This window comes from Taudactylus pleione, unplaced genomic scaffold (assembly GCF_031769625.1).
Source record: "Taudactylus pleione unplaced genomic scaffold, aTauple2 ptg000170l, whole genome shotgun sequence".
NCBI lineage: Eukaryota > Metazoa > Chordata > Amphibia > Anura > Myobatrachidae > Taudactylus > Taudactylus pleione.
Genome location: NW_028284572.1, coordinates 9,611,158 through 9,635,715, shown reverse-complemented (window position 1 = coordinate 9,635,715; position 24,558 = coordinate 9,611,158). Strand labels below are relative to the sequence as shown.

General features: G+C 44.3%; 1 protein-coding gene across 1 annotated transcript in view; it reads right to left on the bottom strand.

The window, feature by feature from the left end:
- The window catches only part of DCHS2 (dachsous cadherin-related 2), a 321,829-nt gene extending 298,480 nt beyond the window's left edge, over positions 1-23,349 (bottom strand). The window contains exons 1-2 of the mRNA XM_088475373.1: positions 22,710-23,349; positions 20,881-22,565 (exon numbers count right to left, since the gene is read on the bottom strand). Coding sequence (XP_088331499.1) covers positions 20,881-22,565; positions 22,710-23,349 — 2,325 coding nt within the window. The remainder of the gene's footprint in view (positions 1-20,880; positions 22,566-22,709) is intronic.
- Between the last annotated feature and the right edge of the window lie 1,209 nt (positions 23,350-24,558).

Here is a 24,558-nt window from a genome sequence, read left to right as displayed (position 1 = left end):
ATGAGGGGGGCGGGTACTACAAGGGGGGACACTTTATTGTGACTACAGATGGGGAGTGTGTTGTGAGGAGTCCAGAGCACATTGAACAAATGAAAGAAAATACAGATGGGGAATGGGTGGGGGCAGAGGGTTGAGGGTCCATTAAAATAAAACACAGAGAGAGGGGTGTATGGAACTCTATAAGGAACATACGGGGGAAGAGAGAGAGAGAGAGTTCATTAAAGAACATGCAGATGAGAGGGCACTATAAGGAAAACAGAATATATGGGGGTGGCAAATAAAGACATGGAGGGGTATTTATAGAGCTAAAGAGGTGATGAAGATTGACTGGAAATTAATGTTATTGAGGTTAATAGTACTGTAGGAATAAAAACAGGCCCAAATTATCTGATTTTAGCTGTTTTTACCAATTTTTTTTTTTAAAAATACAGATCCAAAACCAAAACATGTGAGGGCGGTTTTGTCAAAACCTAAACCAAAACACGAAGTTAATACAGATCCAAAACCAAAACACGGGGGTCGGCTGACATCTCTAATATATATTAAAATTTCTTGTAGAAATATGCAAAATATGAGAAGCGAATACACGGCCTGATCCAGAATTGTACATAAACCCGATAGTTTATGCACAACTCCAATGTTTAATGACCAGCACGAGCAGGATCTGTACTGCGCCAATCACTGACTGCGACAGCAGTACAATCACCCTAAGCTGCAGCATGATTGACATGCTACATCTGTTTGGGGGCGGGGAAGGGCGGTAATGGCCAGCGTTCTTGAAAACGTTTTCCTGGCGTGCCCAGTCCAAGGTCTGCATCTTCTGACGCTGATTTCCTGGCCCTGAAGGAGTGAAAAAAAATGACCATCCTGAGAGACCTGAGGGTTACTCAGATGTTTTTGCAGATGATCCGATGCTGCGTCTTCAGATGCCTTCTGCAGCATTAGCATATTATGGCACAGCGTACAACCCTGAATCAGGCCCATAGCAAAGTTACTGCATACAAAGGAGGCTTCTTGTGTAACTTTACATACTGCAAGAAATAAAAAGACTTTTAAGACACAGTTGTGACCCCCTTGAGTATGGACAGTGAGCTTGGACGAAAGGGATGACTTGTTTTTTAAAGTATTGAAAATAGAAAGGGATATCAGGACATGACTTCCTTTGAACATTGAGGAATTAGGTACAGTCTAATGGGGCATAGTAGTCACAGTCCAGCTCTTCTATAATCATAAAGACATGCTTAAGGAAAGATGATCAGAGAAGAATCAACAGACCATGGACAGAGAGAGAGAGAATAAGGGTAGAATTACTGCAGATTGCACTTTATGTTCAGCGTTCTGTGGACAAAAACACACATCCAGATACTAAATACTGTGGTTTATGCTGTAAGGTGTCTGTTAAGCACTTTCCACATCCACATAGTGACATACAGTAATGCAACATCTACAAAATGCCAGCTAAACACAGATACTGTATATTCACACAACATATACTTTAGTATGAGGCGGAGGCATAATACAACAGTGATTATGTGTTACTGTGAGTCCAGTGGCTGTGGCATATTCAGACATACAGGTTTATTTGTAAATAGGTGATATTGCCAGGGGCTGGGCTTGTTTGTTTTTTATTATTATTATCCTTTATTTATATGGCGCCACAAGTGTTCCGCAGCGCCTTACATAGTACATAGAACTAATAAGTGAACAAGAAACAAGTAACTTACAGTACATTACAGTGCAGGACAAGGACACGATTTATACCTTATTTATTGTTTTTGCCCAATGTCAGAGACTGCCCAGGTAACATGGTAAGTTACTATTATCCCTCTGTGGTAGTACTGCCAATATAACATTTTAATAAAACGTCCCCATACAGTACATGGCTAAAAGCCCCGATAATTAAGTATCAAACTTGCTACAAGCAGCAGCGGTAGCTACAAAAAACCCGGAGCAATTCCTCATTGCTCCGGTGCGGATATAGCTGATTCTAAAATCATCTGTCTCTGCGATCCCCAAGTCTAATGCCGGGTACACACTAGACAATATGTCGTCCATATCGGGCACATCGGCCAGCGTGTACCCACTATGTCGCTGACCACTCCTGCGCTCCTACGCTTCATCAGCGACATCGCCCGTCGGACCGGCAGGGCCATGCTGCCGAATGCAGTATGGCCCCTGCAGTTGTCTGCATCGGCAAGTGTGTATGCACTTACTGATGCCAGCGCCCTAGCCGGGTCCCGTCGCGACGGTAAACATCGTTTAGTGTGTACTCAGCTTAACTCAGAAGTACTAATGCCCCTGCATGAACTGGAATTCATGCTTGCGCAGAAAGTCCTGGCACTTGGCAGAAGGAGCCGAAAAAGGGTGGAGGGATCCGAAAGGATCACTCTTCGCAACCCGGGACTTCTTCACATAAGGAATGAGCAGGGTGCGGGAACAAACGCCATTTCAAGATGGTGAAGGTTCCCACAGTCAAGCTCTAAAAATGTAGTATTTTCGCAGCTTGATGAATTTAGGTCTCCATACTAGTGTATGGGGACAGCATTCAGTCCAGATTGGGTCTGAAAGGTAAACACGAGATATCCATGATATCACCTGCATTACCTTTATAATGAATGGCCTTATTTTTGTAGAAATTAAGTGTTGATGAATAGAAAGGCTTACTATGCTATCCGTTTAAACCGGGACACTCATGATTTACACAGGTTCTGTGGCTGGCTGACTTCAAGCCTGGATTTCACCTGGTTTTAATGAGCCACAGAACCTATGTAATCCATGAGTGTCCTGGTTTAAAGGGATGATATGGTAAACCTATGAATAGACTCCATTGTGTGATGTTATATTGTGCATGCAGCTCTTTATGATTGAATATTGAGCAAATGCTTGTGCTTGCCTGCAGTCATCTACAGATATATTTACATGACTATAAGTAAAGACAGACGCGTGATCAAATATTTCTGTTTCCCTCTGATTATATGCTTTACTCATGGAGGGAATGTTTTACGTTACATGGCTCTCAAAGAAGTATATATAGGCTGTTTGATCAAAGTAGATGCACCTTGTCTGCCTGTGATCAGTCTACTGCTATGTGGACGTTACTTATAGTAAAAGAGTTATCACAAAGAATCAGAAAGCATTGCTGACAGCGTTTCTATGGATAGGCTTTACCAGCTTTCACGCTATGTGCTTCCTGACATTGCTTATAATATAAACACTGTATCAGTTTAAGAATGAGGCACTAGAGCATGACAAAGTCCCTTCAAGTGAGCTAAGTACTGCAAAATGCTTGTCCGGTATCTACCATATATCATTGTTCATAGATCACAAAAAACCTTTTGAAGGCAGCACCTTATGACTGCAGTGCTTGTTCAAGGAAACTTTTATATAAACATTTTTTTTAACCTTTTGCCTTTTAGCCAAGGATTATTATAAATGGCAATTATCAATGGGAAAATTAGGAGTGGGAGAGTCTAGAAGAAATGTATCAAATACTGTAACTGGGAAGAAATGCTAGCAGTCATCCATTCAAAGTAGGCGAGCTAGAAAGTAGTGGATTATGGATATAACTGAGACTTGGCTGGGAGACAATGAAGACTGGCCAGTGAATTTACATAGCATGAAAGTGCAGGAGAGAGGGAGGGATTTGTCTATATGTAAAAACTTACTTAATACCTGCCCAGTGGAAAGATGTCAGTGAAGGTTTGATAACATCTTTATGAGTAGATAGACAAATGGTGAAAAGGACACTGGTGAGATATTGATTAGCGTTTGTTATATACCACCAGCATAGATTATTATCCTGTAATGAAATTATTGTTAGAAATTGAAAGGGCAGCAAAGAAAAATGTGGTCCTCCGTATGAGATAGTGGGCATATTTATTAACATTATTTTTACTAAAATAATGTGAAAACAGGTGTATTCACACTCTTTTCACATTATTTTTGTATCACATTAATTTACTAAAGGGCAATTTGAGTAGAATTTGCAAAATTCTCCTCCAAACCCTAATTATCACATATTTTTAGTAAGCAGATCACATTTCCCATATTTGTAATGGGAAATGTGATCTGCTCAGACTTACTAAAAATATATTGTGAAAAAATAGCAGGGAAAGCCCTGTGATAATAATGCCACCTGGAGATCAGCTTTGTGGTCTATATAGACCACAAGCTGATCACTGTAAAAAAAAATAGTTAAAAAAACCAAAAACACTTACCTTCATCCAGGGACCAGTGATCGGTGCTCCGGTGATGTCCTCCGCGGCTACGGTCAGCTGGTCTCCAGGCTCCTGTATTGTGACCCTGGTCAGCTGCTGCATAGAATAGCTGACCGGGGTCACAGTGCAGGAGCCTGGAGACCAGCTGACCGGAGCTCCAGAGGACATCACTGGAGCACCAATTACGAGGTAAGTGTGATCTGAGCGGGGGGCGCGGGGGAGTGAGCGGGGCCGCGAGTTGGTGGTCGTTGCGGTATTAGTCGGTGTGACACATTCTCCCTGTATTTTTTCCAAAAAAATACAGGGAGAAGGGTGCGGGTGGGATTCGCAGGACAGAGCTTTATTGCAAGCTCTGTCCTTGCATGTGGTTGTTAGTACATCCATGTGATATTTCCTAAATTCTCATTGCGAATGTAGTCGGAAATATCACACTACAACCGCATTTTAAAAGTGGATTGCAGTAAATAGGGCCCAGTGGGAGAAAAGAACTATTAATTTGGTTTAAGAAAATTGATTATTTAGGTTGTAAGCTTGTGTGAGTAGGACCCTCTCCTCTTTGTCTTGCAAACATAAAATTTATATCTACTGCACACAGTAATTATGTACAGTAAGTAGTAGTACTTTGGACCTGTCATTCATGAGGTCATTAGATATTGTGTCTGGTGCTGCAGGGGTTTCTCTATTCCTTTCTCTTATCACAGATTCCCATCTCCCTCCACCATGTATCTTCTTCTTTCCCTCCCTCCCCATCTCTCTTTCTCCCTCCTCATCTCTCACTCTCTCCCCATCTCCCTCCCACCCATTCTCTCTCTCTCTCCCGAACTCTCTCCCTCACCTCTCTGCCACCCCATCTCTCTCTGTATCACTCCCGATCTCTTTCTCATTCCCTCCCCATCTCTCTCTCATCTCTCTCTCTCTTCCTACCCATCTCTCTGTCTCCCTCCCATTTCTCTCTATCCCACCCTGTCTGTCTGTCTCTCTACCACCAATGACTCCCTTACCCATCTCTCTCTCCCTTACCCATCTAGGATTAAGGTTTGTGGGGGGCTTGCGACAACAAATGTGTGGAATGCCCTACCAATAAAATTGGCAATAGATATGTTGGCAATGTTTTTAAAATGCATAACGTGTAAATAATCCGAGCATCACAAATGTGATAAATACATTGTAGTGCCCCCAGTTCACATTACACCACACAAAAACTGGTGATGAAACTATGGCCTTCATTCAGAGGCGGCCGTATGGTCTACGACCGCACGGCCGCCTCGATGTTTGTCAAGTGCGCATGTGCACAAAGGAGCCGGCTCCTTCGTGCGCATGCGTGAGACCTGCTACGACCGACAGCGCCAGTCGTAGCGGGTCTCTTTCCAAAGGGGGCGAGCTGTCGATGGTGATTGACAGCTCGCCCCGTTTGGAAGGCAGGCCGGGGGGGTGGCAGCCCAAACGGAGGCGTTCCCAAGGGAAAGCCTACCGTTTGGGGGAGGCCCCACTGACATCACTAATGATGTCAGTGGAGAGCTTCAGGCTCTGACAGAGCCAGAAGCTCTCCTGGGCTTACGACAAGTGAGACCCTACCCTAGGGTCTCGTTGTAAGCCCCGATGGTCGCGATGGTCATCACCCTAGCGGTCATTAGAGCTGTGGGTGTAAACCCACAGCCTAACGACCGAAACAGAGGCGGGCGGTCAGGATGCAAGCGGCCGCCCAGTTTCTGAGCGACCGCTTGCATCCTCCGACCGCCTCTGAATGAGGCCCTATGTGTGGGGGCCCCCTGTGTGTGGAGACCCCTGCGCATCCGCTCTGATTGCCCTACTGTTCATCTGGCACTGATTATATTATAGATGTGTGACTGTTAACTTGTTTATACTAGTCTGTACTCTTGTAACATATTGTCAGTTGTTAGTTATATTCCTCCTGTTCACAGTTAGGAAACCCTTATGGTGCCCAATAAATAAAGAACAATAATAACAATAATAAATTGCTATCTATGTCGCCTTTTGCAAGTGGTAGAAGGACCAACTATGGAAAAAAGCAGATAATATATCTCATGTATAGATGAATTTTAAAAGGGTAAAATTTAACCAGCTCAAAGGAGCATTTATACTCGGAGACTGGGTGGAAAAAAGCACGGAGACCAAATGGAACATAATATAACACTACTTTTTTTTACTGTTGCAAGTACATGCGGCATGGCAGAAACATTTCTGAGAACACAAAGTTACCAATCTGGTTAAATGTAAAAGTATAAGAGGCGATAAGAGAAAAATGAAAGCATAAAGCTCTTAGAAGGGACTGAAAAGTATTTATGAAAAAATAAGGAATGTAGCAAATGATGTAAAAGGAAAATGAACTTAGCAAAGGTTGAAGCTGAAAAACAGATCACTAAAGTTAGCAAAACTAATACCAAAATGTTTTTATAGTATATAAACAGAAATAGAAATATAAAACTGGTAATAAAGGGCCACTGAATGAAAAACTAAGAACAATAATTGTAGAAGAGAGAGAGAACAATGTCAAAAGTCAAATTTTCTGTTCCTCTGGATCAACACAATAGGAATTTCCAAAAAGTTGAATTTGATGGAGTTTTGTAAAAGTGTTGATTTTATATTGTTGTCTTATTGTTCATATCTCTGTTGCTCAACTGAGTGTTTTTATTATTATTATTATTATTATTATTATTAACATTATCAGGTAGCTGGCTGGCAACTTTAGGCGGCCCTGGCAGAGGAGTAGCATGTAGCCAGGGTGCCCGAAGCACATGCGTGCTATGGCGCCCCCCCCCCTCAAGTGTTCCAGGGAGGAGGCGGGTCCATATGGGATTAATGTAAAGTAAAAATAAAGATTAAGGACAGCCCCATCGTGGTGCCCATATGCAGTGCCCCCCTGTGCCCCAGGAGAGGACCCCCTTATGCAGGCCTCCAGTAGTGCCCCCAGTAGTGATCCCCCTATGCAGTGCCCCTTATACAGTGCCCCCAGTAGTGGTACCCCCTGTGCAGTGCCCCTTGTGCCCCCAGTAGTAAACCCCTTATATAGTGCCCCCAGTAGTGGTACCCCCTATGCAGTGCTCCTTATATAGTGCCCCCAGCAACAGTCCACACCCCATGCAGTGCCCCCAATAGTGGTAACCCTTATGCAGTTCCCCTTAAATAATGGCCCCAGTTGTAGTCTCCCCCCTATGCAGTACCCCCAGTATTGCCCTTTTTATAGAGTCCCCAGCAGTGGTGCCTCAATGCAGTGCCCCCAGTGGTAGTCCCCTCCCCCTATGTAGTGCCCCTAGTAGTAGTCCCCTCTCCCCTAAGCAGTGCCCCTAGTAGTTGTCCCCTCCCCTTGTAGTGCCCATAGTAGTAGTAGTCCCCCCCTTGTAGTGCCCCAGTAGTAGTCCGCCCTTGTAGTAGTAGTCCGCCACCTTGTAGTGCCCCCAGTAGTAGCAGTCACCCCAGTTGTAGTCCCCCACCTTGAAGTGCCCCCAGTTATAATCCCCAGTAGTGGTCTCCCCTTGTAGTGCCCCCCCTGTAGTGCCCCCAGTAGTGATTTCCCCCTTGTAGTACTCCCAGTAGTGGTCTCCCTCTTGCAGTGCCCCCAGTAGTAGTCCCTCCCTCATGTAGTGCCCCCAGTAGTGGTTCCCCCTTTGTAGTGCCCCCAGTAGTAGTCCCTCCCTCTTGTAGTGCCCCCAGTAGTCCCCCCTTGTAGTGCCCCCATTAGTAGTAGTCCCCCCCCTTGCAGTGCCTCCAGTAGTGGTTCCCCCCTTGTGGTGCGCCCAGTAGTGGTCTCCCCCTTGTAGTGCCAGCCTCCCCCCCAGTAGACACACGTAGTAAAAAAAAATAAACACTGAATCATCGCTCCCGCCGTCCGCTCCTCCGTCTGTCCTTCCCGGGCTGGGCCGCTCTGTATTATGGGAGAGACATCATATGACGTTATGACACCTCTCCCATTGCCCACTGCGGGAGCCGGAAGATGGAGCGGCTCCCGCAGTGGGCGCAGCAGCAGCTAATGAGAGTCTGACAGACTCTCATTGGCTGCTGATCAAAACAAACACACAGCTGCCGGTGCCGGCGGCTATGTGTTTGTCACTTGTGTAGAGCTAACCGAACTCCGTCCGGTCAGTGCTACACACGCACTGTGACACAGACTGCCCGCGGCCCGCATGACGCTGCGGCCCGGGGGGCACATGGCACCCTGCCCCCCGGCCCAGCCCGCCACTGATCATTATTATCATTATTATTACAACAATTATTTAAAAAAATAGATTTTACTTTACAGTCCAGTTCACCCTTTCATGGCAGCACAGTGGTTAGCACTGTGGTAGTTGGTTCAATTCCAACCAAGGTCCTATCCATACGCGCACGCAGGGGGGGTTTCCGAGTACCTAGACACCCCTCCTGCCCGGCACTACATCGCAGCGCAGCTTAGCAATATATATACATTTTTGTAAAGCGATCTGAGTGAGCCGGCAACTGTACCTGGCTGAGCTGGCTGTAGGGGGAGCTGCAGCAGTAGCGCGCAGCTCCTCCAGGGCAGTTTCCAATTCCCATGGGGGCACCACATTGTGGGAGGCTGAGAGATCGTGATTCGGATCCTCAGTGACAGTGACTGGTGCTCCCTCCCGCAAGTGGGTGTAATGTATTACATGTGGGGGGAGCCGATCTTTAATAAGCCATGCCAGCGCTGTATTTATATGACTGAATTTGTGTCAAGTGAGAGGTGTGTTTGTGTCAGTGTGCATTTCAGTGTGTGTGTGTGCCAGCTTTGTCAGTGTGCATGTGTGTGACTCTAGGCTTTGTCAGTGTAGTGTGTGTATGTGTAAAGGCTTTGTCAGTGCAGTGTGTGTGTCTAGGCTTTGTCAGTCTGTGTGTGTATGTATGTGTCTGTGTCAGTATGTGTGTGTGTGTATGGGCTTTGCCAGTGCAGTGTGTGTGTGTATGTATGTATGTATGTATGTATGTGTGTGTCTGTCAGTGTGTGTGTATAGGCTTTGCCAGTGCAATGTGTGTGTATGTATGTATGTGTCTGTCAGTGTATGTGTGTGTATAGGCTTTGTCAGTGCAGTTTGTGTGTCTGTGTCAGTGTGTGTTTTGGCTTTGTCAGTGTGTGTGTGTAGTGTTTATCAGTGTATGTATGTGTATAGGCTTTGCCAGTGCAGTTTATTTGTCTGTGTCAGTGTTTGTAGGCTTTGTCAGTGTGTATGTGTGTGTGTAGGCCTTGTCAGTACAGTGAGTGTGTGTGTCAGTGTGTGTGTGTGTGTGTAGGCTTTGTCAGTGTGTATGTGTGTGTGTAGTGTTTATCAGTGTGTGTGTAGGCCTTGTCAGTGCAGTGTGTGTCAGTGTGTATGTGTGATTAGTGTTTATCAGTGTGTGTGTAGGCTTTGTCAGTGCAGTGAGTGTGTGTCAGTGTGTGCGTTTAGGCTTTGTTAGTGTGTGTCTGTGTCAGTGGGTGTGTGTGCGTGTATATGTCACAGTGTATGTTTGCAGTGCCACCTTTTTTATTTCTTTGAGGAGCTGAAAAGCTCCACATAAATATAGTCAAGTAGACGGCACTCCAAATAAAGTTCAATAGCCGGGGTGCAGATTGCTCAGTCTTGATCATACAATCAGATACAGGCAGCACTCCTCGGGTACTCAATAATCCAAGTTGTTAATGTAATTATTACATAATTCGTCAAGGCTTTGCCAAAATATGTAATTAATTCACCTGAAACGTTGTACAGTAATGGATTAACAAGCTTGGATTATTGAGTACCCGAGGAGTGCTGCCTGTATGTGGTTAGATTTTTTGCCATTGGTTTTGTAACCAAGTATTGGAAACCCCCCTTTCAAAATCCTGCGTTTGCCACTGCTATCTGTGCAAAGATTACATGTTCTCCTCATGTTTGCATGGGTTTTCTCCTGCAGTCCTTAAAACATATTGGTAGATTAAAAAGCTTCTGATAAAGTGGAGCCATGCGATGTGTGCATGCGATATGTGCGTATTAACATGTAAGCTCCACTGGTGCAAGATCTGCTGTGAATGATGACACATTCTCTGGACAGCACGGGATAATATGTTTTGTGCTATATAAAAAACAATATTATTTGTAAATTCACTTTCATGGAACTTATAGTGTGGGAATAGAACATAGAAGACAACTGTCAATACATTCTGCTGTGTAGTGTTGTTGGCTTAGCACTGGAAACACTTAAGCCAAAATTTGTTAGTTAAATGTAAAAATAATTGCAGTTAAATGTGGAGCACAGTGAATATGTTCATGTATCTCCAGTATTAGTATTTTAAAAATGTTATCAACCTGTGAAGTGTGTCCAATGTTACAAAAATTTTTGACATTTTGTCCTTTTTACATTGCTATATAAAAGACGAAATCCATAAAATAAAAGTTACCGACAGGTAAACATACATAAATTATACTACATAATGATTCTAATATCTCTCTAGGCCAGGTACCCTGCCACCTGTTCACAGCTATCTGTGACTGCCTGCCTACATAGCCCTCTGACCTCATAGCTCTCACTGGCTGCCTGCCAGGACACATCCCCTCTCTCCTCACAGCTATCACTGGCAGCCTGTCAGAACACAGCCTCCTGCCACCTCCCCTCACAGCTGTCACTGGTTGCATGCCAGGACACTGCACTGACACCTCAGCTTACATTTCTCACTGGCTGGCTGCCAGGACACTGCCACCTCCCCTTACAACTGGATGGTCACACATCTTATCTCTGACAATTCTCACTTCCCCTGATCTCCCCTCATCTCTCCTTATAACTCCCCAAATCACAAATTCAGCTTCTCTGCCTATCGCTCCCAGCAGGCTGGTAGGTCAGGCACAAGTTTTCCTGCACTGAGCGGAGCCTCTTTGTGCTGGCACCTCAGGGGAGATGTAGGGATGGATAGGTGCACTCATGAATGACATATCAACAGTCAGATATTCATACTACATCAATATATTGGCCAGATCAATAATTGCACTGCATACACTTGATTAGAAAAAAGGGAGAGAATAGAGATAAGGGGGGGGGGAGACGGAGGAGAGAAAGATGGGTGAATAAGGGTAAAGAGAGAGAGACGGGAAATGGGGAAGTTTTGAAGAGCCAGAGATTGTATAAGACAGGAAAAGAGAGAGAGAGATGGGTGGAAAAAAAATTGTCAATGCTGACTACCACGGCTAGCGACCCAGCGAATGACGGATCTATAATATGTAATACTTATATAAATATAATACTATATATCTATAGCTATGACATGTATGCTTGAGAAAGAGAGAAAGTGTTGTAAAAATTATAAACCGTAATTCCATTTTTCTCTTTCATAACAGTGATTTATTAGATGCTTTATTAGGAGTCAGAAGTCATCCATTCGCTGTGTCTCTAGCACTTTGCCATATGCCATAAAATGTAACAGAAGTTCAGAACTAAAACACACAAGAGAGAAGAGAATAGAATAGAGAGAATCTGCTATTCCATGTAGACTGTGACATATGATAGCCTTTATAATTTTAACATATTGATTGAGAGGTCAAAGTAACTGAAGAGCAATGGAACGTCTGAAACCTGGTTTAAAACCAATGTCCTGGTACTTGGAGACCTCTAATTTGCTTTGTTTGCATATGGTTGCACATTGCCATGGTATAACTAGAAAGTAATTTACACACCATCATAACGTCATACCCACCACAATGTCTTCTCCAGCCCTAGACAGCAGCCAATCGGTCAAAGTGCTTATTGCATTAGTAGCAATCTGGGACATTAGTCTGAATTAAATATGCAGTCATTTTCTCCTCTTCATTTTGTAAATCATATAACTGCCCAGATAAATTCATTATGAAGCTATATTTAATGCACATTTTTTCCCCTGGGACACGGAATGCAATGAGTATAGACAACACCCTTGTACATTGCATTGGTGCACATTTTCCTGGAGTACAATAAAACATGAAATAAATGGGAATTCTATGAGTAGAGGATCTTCCAATACACCCAAACTCCCCTGGACCGTAGGAGTACCATCGTATGTGTTCTAAAAACAAAAGTCGCAATATACAGTATGTATTTTCTGCTCTTATATTATTTTTTTAAGAAATATTTAATTATTAACTGGCATTTATATAACGCACACATATTCCACAGCGCTTCACACAAAATATTTAGTAATTCACATGAGTAACTACCCCAGTGGAGTTACTTACACTTACACTAAGGTTATTTATTTGTCAGAAGCCAATTAATCTCCATGCAGATAGGGTCTTGGTGGGAATTGAACCCAAGAGGCGATCTGGTGACTGGTAGGTAGCTAGATATGCATGCAAAAATTGTCCAATCGGTGGCCGTGTCAATGAAAGTGTTTGTGTGCACAGAATCCATACTCAGAGGAGAAACTTTTGATGATGCGATTGATGATGGTGTCTAAGGATGCACCAATCAGTATTACTTCATGCACTAAGGCTGAAAGCGGGCATCTCAGTATTCGGCTGCACTGATGTACACAAGGGAAGGAGCTTGTAGCGGCATTTGCAGAAAGTTTCAGGTGGCTGACCACCAATAGCACCTGTTCCAACCTCTGAATCAGGCTCAAGACCTCTGTGCTGTGGGAGCAAGCTAACCATTGTGCCACCGTGATGCCTAAAAAGTACTCATTGTGATAAAAATTGTACTCTTGACCCCTTATTATGATATTGCTCTGCTGATAAGGGATTATGAGTAGATCAGATAGACAATATGACAATCTCAGCATTCGCTGGAGAGGTTGGTATCCATGATAGTATAAGGTGACTGGTCTGGGCTCCCAAAGTTTTGTAAGTTCTCTTCTACACTCAGGATCCTATTTATTTATGTAGTCATTTTGGTCAATCCACCAAAATGATGATTATATAGTATTGGGGCTATTTAGCATAAGGATACCGCTGCAAACGTCTTCTATTGTTCTTTGCATAAGCAGTCCCCATAGCTTTCTTTGTTTACTAAGTACCATACATTTTAGCTTTTTGAAGCTGGCCCATGATAGTTACAATATCACCATATTTATGTGGCCCCACCCAGTGATAATGGATGGAGTGATATAGTGCTCTGTTTGTGATCTGTTGATGAAGAGATGGGCAGAATGATACAGCTTAGGGATGGCAATTGGTAAGCTAACCATCGATGGTATCATTGGTGGTTGGCATTGATAGTATGAAACTATCAGCTGTGACCCATTGATGGTTTCATCCACCGATGGTCATTCCTGTTTTAATACTGGCCGGGCAGCGTGCCTGTTCAGGAGTGGGAACAGGGCTTTGCCGGCCATGTTCTGGGGAGGAACCAGGGGCGGTTTATGAGAGGAGGAGGCCCATGTGCAGACTCAGTGTGGTCCCCTCCTCTCTCTGGCTTACTGCCAAAATCTACTGCACATGCGTGAATCTCCGGGAAAATGGTGCCTGCTCCATTTTCCAGGGGACGGCAGTACTGCATATGCAAGAGTCACTGGGAAAATAGCCGCCGCCATTTACTCAGTGATTTTTGCTGTTTTGCAGCGCTGGGCCGGGGGCTGCAGAGCAGCACTCTGGAGACTACGGACATGTAAGTATAAGATTATATGGGTGCAGGGTGTGTGCACACCCTGCACCCATTATAGATACGCTTCTGGGCAGAACTAAGCTCCGTGTCCTAGCACATGGAGAAAAATTGACATTTTGTCCTTTTTACATTGCTATATAAAAGACGAAATCCATAAAATAAAAGTTACCGACAGGTAAACATACATAAATTATACTACATAATGATTCTAATGTCTCTCTAGGCCAGGTACCCTGCCACCTGTTCACAGCTATCTGTGACTGCCTGCCTACATAGCCCTCTGACCTCATAGCTCTCACTGGCTGCCTGCCAGGACACATCCCCTCTCTCCTCACAGCTATCACTGGCAGCCTGTCAGAACACAGCCTCCTGCCACCTCCCCTCACAGCTGTCACTGGTTGCATGCCAGGACACTGCACTGACACCTCAGCTTACATTTCTCACTGGCTGGCTGCCAGGACACTGCCACCTCCCCTTACAACTGGATGGTCACACATCTTATCTCTGACAATTCTCACTTCCCCTGATCTCCCCTCATCTCTCCTTATAACTCCCCAAATCACAAATTCAGCTTCTCTGCCTATCGCTCCCAGCAGGCTGGTAGGTCAGGCACAAGTTTTCCTGCACTGAGCGGAGCCTCTTTGTGCTGGCACCTCAGGGGAGATGTAGGGATGGATAGGTGCACTCATGAATGACATATCAACAGTCAGATATTCATACTACATCAATATATTGGCCAGATCAATAATTGCACTGCATACACTTGATTAGAAAAAAGGGAGAGAATAGAGATAAGGGGGGGGGGGGAGACGGAGGAGAGAAAGATGGGTGAATAAGGGTAAAGAGAGAGAGACGGGAAATGGGGAAGTTTTGAAGAGCCAGAGATTGTATAAGACAGGAAAAGAGAGAGAGAGATGGGTGGAAAAAAAATTGTCAATGCTGACTACCACGGCTAGCGACCCAGCGAATGACGGATCTATAATATGTAATACTTATATAAATATAATACTATATATCTATAGCTATGACATGTATGCTTGAGAAAGAGAGAAAGTGTTGTAAAAATTATAAACCGTAATTCCATTTTTCTCTTTCATAACAGTGATTTATTAGATGCTTTATTAGGAGTCAGAAGTCATCCATTCGCTGTGTCTCTAGCACTTTGCCATATGCCATAAAATGTAACAGAAGTTCAGAACTAAAACACACAAGAGAGAAGAGAATAGAATAGAGAGAATCTGCTATTCCATGTAGACTGTGACATATGATAGCCTTTATAATTTTAACATATTGATTGAGAGGTCAAAGTAACTGAAGAGCAATGGAACGTCTGAAACCTGGTTTAAAACCAATGTCCTGGTACTTGGAGACCTCTAATTTGCTTTGTTTGCATATGGTTGCACATTGCCATGGTATAACTAGAAAGTAATTTACACACCATCATAACGTCATACCCACCACAATGTCTTCTCCAGCCCTAGACAGCAGCCAATCGGTCAAAGTGCTTATTGCATTAGTAGCAATCTGGGACATTAGTCTGAATTAAATATGCAGTCATTTTCTCCTCTTCATTTTGTAAATCATATAACTGCCCAGATAAATTCATTATGAAGCTATATTTAATGCACATTTTTTCCCCTGGGACACGGAATGCAATGAGTATAGACAACACCCTTGTACATTGCATTGGTGCACATTTTCCTGGAGTACAATAAAACATGAAATAAATGGGAATTCTATGAGTAGAGGATCTTCCAATACACCCAAACTCCCCTGGACCGTAGGAGTACCATCGTATGTGTTCTAAAAACAAAAGTCGCAATATACAGTATGTATTTTCTGCTCTTATATTATTTTTTTAAGAAATATTTAATTATTAACTGGCATTTATATAACGCACACATATTCCACAGCGCTTCACACAAAATATTTAGTAATTCACATGAGTAACTACCCCAGTGGAGTTACTTACACTTACACTAAGGTTATTTATTTGTCAGAAGCCAATTAATCTCCATGCAGATAGGGTCTTGGTGGGAATTGAACCCAAGAGGCGATCTGGTGACTGGTAGGTAGCTAGATATGCATGCAAAAATTGTCCAATCGGTGGCCGTGTCAATGAAAGTGTTTGTGTGCACAGAATCCATACTCAGAGGAGAAACTTTTGATGATGCGATTGATGATGGTGTCTAAGGATGCACCAATCAGTATTACTTCATGCACTAAGGCTGAAAGCGGGCATCTCAGTATTCGGCTGCACTGATGTACACAAGGGAAGGAGCTTGTAGCGGCATTTGCAGAAAGTTTCAGGTGGCTGACCACCAATAGCACCTGTTCCAACCTCTGAATCAGGCTCAAGACCTCTGTGCTGTGGGAGCAAGCTAACCATTGTGCCACCGTGATGCCTAAAAAGTACTCATTGTGATAAAAATGATGATTATATAGTATTGGGGCTATTTAGCATAAGGATTCCGCTGCAAACGTCTTCTATTGTTCTTTGCATAAGCAGTCCCCATAGCTTTCTTTGTTTACTAAGTACCATACATTTTAGCTTTTTGAAGCTGGCCCATGATAGTTACAATATCACCATATTTATGTGGCCCCACCCAGTGATAATGGATGGAGTGATATAGTGCTCTGTTTGTGATCTGTTGATGAAGAGATGGGCAGAATGATACAGCTTAGGGATGGCAATTGGTAAGCTAACCATCGATGGTATCATTGGTGGTTGGCATTGATAGTATGAAACTATCAGCTGTGACCCATTGATGGTTTCATCCACCGATGGTCATTCCTGTTTTAATACTGGCCGGGCAGCGTGCCTGTTCAGGAGTGGGAACAGGGCTTTGCCGGCCATGTTCTGGGGAGGAACCAGGGGCGGTTTATGAGAGGAGGAGGCCCATGTGCAGACTCAGTGTGGTCCCCTCCTCTCTCTGGCTTACTGCCAAAATCTACTGCACATGCGTGAATCTCCGGGAAAATGGTGCCTGCTCCATTTTCCAGGGGACGGCAGTACTGCATATGCAAGAGTCACTGGGAAAATAGCCGCCGCCATTTACCCAGTGATTTTTGCTGTTTTGCAGCGCTGGGCCGGGGGCTGCAGAGCAGCACTCTGGAGACTACGGACATGTAAGTATAAGATTATATGGGTGCAGGGTGTGTGCACACCCTGCACCCATTATAGATACGCTTCTGGGCAGAACTAAGCTCCGTGTCCTAGCACATGGAGAAAAAAAAACATTGCTTGGCTCTGTGCCATCAAGGGATGCAGTCAGAAAGCCGGCAGTAGCAATGCCGACTGCCGGCCTCCTGACTGTCTAGTCCCGGCAGGGTCTAATGATAGGCGTCAAAATCCAGACGCCTGTCATTTTACCTATGCCGGGAACCCGACGCCCGGCATACCGGACGAAGGTAAGCAGGGCGGCGGGCGCAGACAGCCATGGGGGGGAGGGTAAGGTTAGGGGGGACTTAGGGTTAGGCACCCCCCTTGGAGGGTTAGGGTTAGGCTAGGGTAAGGGTGGTTAGGGTTAGACACCCCCTGGGAGGCATAGGTTTAGGCTGCGGGGAAGAGGGGGTTAGGTTTAGGCAGGGGGGGTTAGGCACTTGGGGGGGGGCAAGTTAGGATTAGGCACCCCTAAAGGAGGGTTAGGGTAAGGGGCTGTAGGATTAGTAATAGTCAAAATACTTACCTGTCGGGATTTTCTGTTGCCGGTCTTCTGGCGTTGGGATTTGAACCGTCTGGTGGTATTTTATACCGATCCCGCCATCAATGGTGATGAACAATTGAATCTCACCATCAAAGGCAAAAACATCAGCCTTCTGTGGTTAAACATAGATGTTTGTTAACCATCGATGCTCGATGGCCATCAATACAACTCTGAATGATGTGTCCTGTCACACAAAGAGGGGTGGAGTGCAGTGTTTCCACTATTATATTTTTTTCCTCTGGTTTTCCTGGTTTGCAGCAGTGTTTCCGGAGCCGGAGGAGGGAACAGGGAGCGACGGAGGGAGCCGAGGAGGACCTGCTCACGTTGAAAGCAGGTAAGTGTAAGTCGCTATTCGCCACCTGAGAGTGGTGCATAGTAACACCATCAAATTCCGAAAATACGTAATTTTCGGAATTTGATTAATAGCCTAATATCTACATACCCATACTAATGTATGGGGAGTGTGGAAATTAACGCAGGCGAATTAACGCAGGAGGACTTAACCAGGAGATGTCAGAGATATCTCCTGCGTTAAGTGTGTTAATAAATACAAAAAAAATGGTAATTAAGGAAATGTCCTTAAAACCATTATTTTAGTGTTGTTGAATAGGCCCCTCAATCACATCCATTTTCACTTTGTCACACCCTCTGTTACCATAGCCCAAAAGGTCTCTTGACAGCCCTGCCCATGTTTTTAATAATTTATGCTGCATAGTACATGTTATGATACTCATGCAACATAATATAATATAACGTTAATAGAAATGATTATTATGGGGGAGCTTTATCAAACCTTTTAAAGAGGAAAAGTGGTGTTGTCCATAGCAAACAAACAGATTCTGTTAATCATTTTATAGAATGAGCAAGATAAATGATAGGTAGAATTTGATTGGTTGCTATGGGAAACACCTCCACTTTTCCTCTTCAGAAGAGAAAAATTCCAATAGTTTCAATAATTTGAACAGATGACATTGCAGCTTTCCAATTAGCACAGTGGACCTTACGTTTAACACAGATTTATTTTAGTGAAAGGAACTTGCTCAGCGATTTTGAATCCATAGAAAACAAATACTGTACGTTTGCCTCTGGAAAAGACAATTCATTGCGCATACTGTGGTTGGGACACCTGTTTTGCTTCCTCAAGTAACATGCATAGCACATATAACTCATGCTAGCCAACTAAGTGGAAATAAAAACAGATCCATTATTGATACAGAAATGTAAATAGTAATGTGGTAAAACACGTACATCTGCTAATAAAATAATTCATAGCTTTCAACAAGCCCAATTTTACTAGAGTGCACCTGTTTATCCCACAGATTTTTCACTTGCAATAACCTGTCCTTGAATTGAATAATTGAGGTTAAAAAGGTACCTGTCATCCAATCTATCAACTATGAGCTGCAGTATAATAGTGTGATAATGCCAAATGGCCTGCTCTCCAAGCAGGAGATTCTGCTGGATCTGTCTCTCATCCTGCTTCCAGATGTCCCATGTCTCAGAGAAGAACAGTTAATTGGAGTGGTGTCTTACTCTGCTTCCAGATGTCAGATATCTCAGAGCAAGAAAGTCAGCTGGAGGGGTCTCTCATTTTGCTTATAGATGTCGCGTGTCTCAGATCAGCATCAGGTCCAGTCTCACTAATACCCTTTTCACACTACAAGCAATAACCCGGGTCATTTCACGTGAATGCGCAGAAACCTGGGTTACTGTGCAGTGTGAAAGGGCCAGGTTGAAATAAACCGGATCGACCCGCCATTTCAACCCTGGGCTGAACACGGGTTCAACCCGGCTCGCGATGCAGTGTAAACGGGTAACCTGGGTCAAAGTGACCCAGGTCCCATTCTAAGCATAGGAAGTGCCGGCGCTTTGGAATGATCTCCTCTCCAAGCGTCGACTCAGCATGTGATGGCAGTGATGCAGGTAACAGCAACAAAGTGTGAGACTTTAATTACACTAACATGCTGGTGACTATTATGCACATAGTACTAATATCACCACCTCTGCACCAACCGCAGAAGTTACAATTGTGGGACTAAAGAAACAGGACGGAACAATACCACACATTATAGGCTTAGTTAAATGATGTATGATGTAGAATTAAAAGAACAGATACATGATAGATCTATTTTAAGAGTTTGTTGAATATCAATTATTAAATTAAGCACAAGTTATTGCAATTAGTAGGTGTGGGACAAACTGACACAAACCTTTACCATGGTGAAATGGTTTATGTCGGAATATATACATACAATTCCCTAATACACATGAACCTTAAAGAAGGAAAGTGGAATGATTTGTAAATAGCAAAGAATTTGGCATTAAATCAACAGTCCCAGCTTCAGCATCATCACATCAGTTATACCCCTTTTACCCCACAGCTAAAACCCGGGTTGCTGCTAGGGGTAAAAGGGTCCAGGGTTGGATTCCCAGGTGAGTGACCCGGCAATCCAACTCAGGTAGTTTGCAAGGTTTAACACGGGAAAGACCCCTGTAACTCTGCAGTGTAAACGAGTAACCCGGGTCGTCCGGCCCGGGTCCCGTTTACAGGATGGCGATTTTCGGATTTTAGATTACATCATCTCCAAGCACCGGAAGACCAGTTCCACTGCACCTGTGTGCAGTGTGAACAGCGCCAACCTGGGAATAATCCAGGGCGGCGTCACGGTCTGTAGGGGAGCTGTCCCTGGTCTGACCTGGTTTGGAACTGTGTTCCAAATACCAAGTCAGACCTGGGAATTGAGGGCCAGATGTACTATAAGCTCTGAAAAGTGATAAAGTGGAGAGTGATAAACGACCAGTCAATCAGCCCCCAACTGTCATTTTTCAAACACAGCCTGTAACATGACAGTTGGGAGCTGAGTGGCTGGTACCTTATCACTCTCCACTTTATCCCTTTTCAGAGCTAAGTACATCCGTGTAAAAGCGGTATTAGAAATGAGAACTTTACAGCTGAAGTACACATATTTGGGCAAAGGGGATCAACTTTAGTTACAAGAACCTTGAAGTCCACCTGCTAAGACATCTATTTAGAATGATCCTACAGTAGATGAGAGTGGGATTCATGAGCTATACCTGCAGCCAGAGGCTGGTGTAATGTACTAATCATCTCCTACATAAGGAATAAGTAGATAACAAGGGGGGTATGAGACACAACAGGTGTTTCTGTAGCTCAGTGCTGATGTGAAAGGACAGCTACTTTACTATTATTGTCATACAAATAGAAAGCAAGATAAAGACTAGTGAGAAGATGTGATCAATGATATTTGTGTAATGATTACTGAAAAGGATCTATAATTATAAAGATCAATAAAATAATGTTGCTGGCATATATGTAAATAAAATATGAACTTTTCTTCAGATGGGCTTCTCAAAAATTCAAGAAAAAATATTAAAATAGTGTAATTTGTATTTCTTACCTGAAGGAAGCAGTGTCCCATGGTAGAATGTTCCTGTAAGGTTACATTGTAGAACTGCTGTAAGAAGACTGGTTCATTGTCATTGACATCCTCAACCATTATGATCACTTGACAAATGGAGGAGAGTAGGGGGTCCCCATGGTCAGTAGCTACAACAACCAAGTTCAAAACAGTTTCTGCCTCGTGGTCAAGTTTTTTAATAATGCTTAGGACCCCTGTATATGGATGCAACATAAAAGCTGAGGAAAATGTGCTGTTCTGGAGAGTGTAGGTTATACTAGAGTTTGGGCCATCATCATCTAAGTCCTGTGCCTTAACAGTAAGCACAGCAGTGCCAGGAGACGCTGCTTCTGATACTGTGGCCTGGTATCCTTCGGGCTGATTAAAAATAGGGGGCTGATCATTTAAATCAGCGATTCTCAAAAGTAGTGTTTTAAGAGTCTGTAAAGGAGGTGAGCCCGAATCTGTAGCCAACACCCGCAGCTCATATAAATCTTTTTGTTCTCGGTCAAGAGGAGCTTCAACACATAGAAAATATACCTGAGCTCCAGCAGGGCGCAGAGAAAAGGAGCCATCAGCCCCTTCCAAAGTCACAGACACATGTTGCATTGTCCCAAAGTGTCCAGGTTCCAATGTTTTTCTTTTTTTTTCTATGTTCTGAGATATTTTGCTGTGTCCCTCATCATTGTTGAGTGTTATATTTAACAGGGAATGCTCTGTTGTGCCATCACTTTCTCTCAAATTTCCTCTATATTGAATTTTCCCTGCATGGTCTATCATGTCCTTATCTTCAGTAGCCTCTGAAGGTAACGCCTCCAGCTCTAAATCAGGGTCAGAGACAGAAATTCGGGCTACATACTCTCCAACTTGTGCTCCCTCTGATATTTCGGGGTGTCCACTGTCAGTGAGGATTGTGACTTCTATTTGGGGTTTGTTATCATTAACATCAAGGACTTTTATCATGACAAGGACACTAGATACTTCAGGCTGCATGCCTCCATCCTTAGCTTGGACCACTAGCTGATGCAGGGCCTTTTGCTCTCTATCCAAGGGACGATTGACCCTTACCTCTCCACTAGTCTCTTCAACAGTAAAATAACCTTCATCAGACCATAGACTATAGCTGACTTCACCATTGCTACCTAAATCTGGATCAGTTGCATGCACAGTGCAAATTGGAGTACCTACTGGTGCACTTTCCCATACCCACCCATTATATTTAGGCTGTTCAAAGCTTGGGGGATTGTCATTAGCATCCAGAACTGTGATATCTATAAAAAGTGTCCCAGTTCTACGAGGGTGGCCGCCATCAAAAGCTTCCACTTCTAACTGATACCCATCTTGCTTCTCCCTGTCTAGCCAGTGTACCAGCACAAGGTCCAAGGGGTGCAGGTTAGAATATGACCTTTCTACCTGTACCTCCTCGTGTGAGCCTAACTGGTCACCATTTGCCCCTGTATATGAGTCATAGAGATAGCCATCAGAATGTGTATCAGTAGAATGCCCTTCTGCAACAAATTCGTGCTGCTCACCCCCATAGGAAGGGCCATCTGTATGCTCCAAATCCCTCAGTCCCTGCCTTACAGCATCTGATTTCTCACCTTGTCCCTTAGTATTAGGGTACCTGGCCAAGTCACCAGACATCACTGCAACCCATGGCCCTAAGTCATGTTCTTCTTCTGACTCTTCCCTTACTATCCCATGTATAAAGCCTGCTGGACCCACAGTCATGTCTCCATGTATATTTTCCTGCACAAACTCCTCTCTCGCTTTCCCCATCTTTAGAGTTGCTCTTGAGCTATTAACCCCTCCACTCCTCGCTGTCTGACCCATGGTGGGAGCATCCTTTCCAGAGCCCACACTGAATGTGCCATCCCCATACCTAATGATGAATTGTGCCTCTTGGCTGCCCCGGAGCAGAGTGTAGCCCATCAGCCCATAGTGGACAGAGTCCGGGTCCCGGGCAGCAGGCAGTCTGAAGGTGGTACCTGGGGGTGTCAGCTCAGACACCTGTAGCCGGAGTGCTGGCACAGGGAAGGTGGGAGAGTGGTCATTAACATCCCGCACCCTGATCTCCACCTGCACCACGTCTCCCTGCAGGGTGGCAGCCACAAAGCTGTAACGCTCCCTCCTCTCCCTGTCCAGCAGCCGCAGTGTCCGCACGATGCCGGTCTCTGTGTCCACCTGAAAGTCCCGCAGCACCGGGGACTCGCCTCCTTCCTCCGACAAGAAAAAGCCTTCACCGGGGCTCCCCTCTGGAAGTCCCGCACGGATATCTCCAACTAAGGTGCCCGCTGGCAGCCCCTCGTCCACGGCCAGGCTGAGGTTGTACACCTGAGCTCTGCAGCACCGCATGCAGAGCAACATCAGCAGAAGCACAGGGTGCAGATGCAATAGCTGGCAGCAGCATCCCATCACTCTGTCACGTCTACCTCTGCACCCCAGCTCTCGTCTACCTGTGCCAGCCATCCTCACTCACCGCAGCTGCACCAATCACTCCAGCAGGCTACGGAACATCAGTGGTCCCCCTTTGCCATGCCCAGGCATAGGTGCCCCCTCTACAAGTCAGTGGGAAACAAGACTTTTCTTTCTTCTTTATAGGAAGGGCACACTCATTACCAGACGTTGCCTATGTCCTCCTATGTCTGCTGTCCATATTTAAATTCAAGGACTGTGGGTTTTTTAAGGTCCAGATGACCTGACAGACTCTGGTAGTTTAAAGCTGAGATCCAGAAAAATAACTCCCTCCTTCCTTGAAGCAATGCTGTATCCTGTCTCTTGTATTGTCCTATGTGCAAAGAGGGGGGTGTGGGGGGGGAACCTTTAATATTTCCATTCACATCTGTTTTTCTTCTGCTGGATTTCTGTCCTTTCCCACCGAATCAGGTGCATGCTCTGCATTATTGGATGCTGTTTTTTCTTCTTTGAATAAGAAAATCATATAATCCTCTGGAGCACAGATAAGAGAGGGAAGAAAAAGCAGCAGAGGAAAAGTTGATGGGAATAACAAGTGTGAGTGAGTGTGTGTGTGGCAGCAGCAGTCCAGTCCCTGCAGTGCTCCCTCCTCCTAGTACAGACAAGCAGAGTCTCTCCCCTGCCTGTCTATAGCTGTGCCTGGTCCTAAGCACGTCATCCTCAGGCAAGGGCAAAGCCTGCTCCTTGTATTGCACTGCAGTAAGCATCTGCTGCCTTCACTACTACTGTACTGTATATCAATACTCTGGCACTGGCTCTCACACACTACTATCTACAGTACACAGGTCACATACTGTATCTCTTTCCTATTCTGATGCAAGGACAGAAAACTACACAACTCAGGCTGTAGCAAAATAATACGCACAAACTTTCATGTGTCAGTGTCATTTGTACAATAAAGAAAAATGTAAGAACAGTTATAATGTTACTAATATATGTTCATTTGAGGATTTGTTTTTAAATGGAATGGTAACAAAGTATTGCTAAAAGTTACATAATAATAACACCAATTAGTTTGCTAACCACAGTGTAGGGGGGTAAATCACAGGGAACAAAGTTTTCAGAATAGCTTATTTATAGTTATACATGACTAAAGCAGACATCATGTAAATAACATATTTAGCAGACATTTATTCTGGGATGGGGTTACAATGCTTATTGTATATGCTTTTGGATGTTTTTTTTACATGATTTCTATTTTGT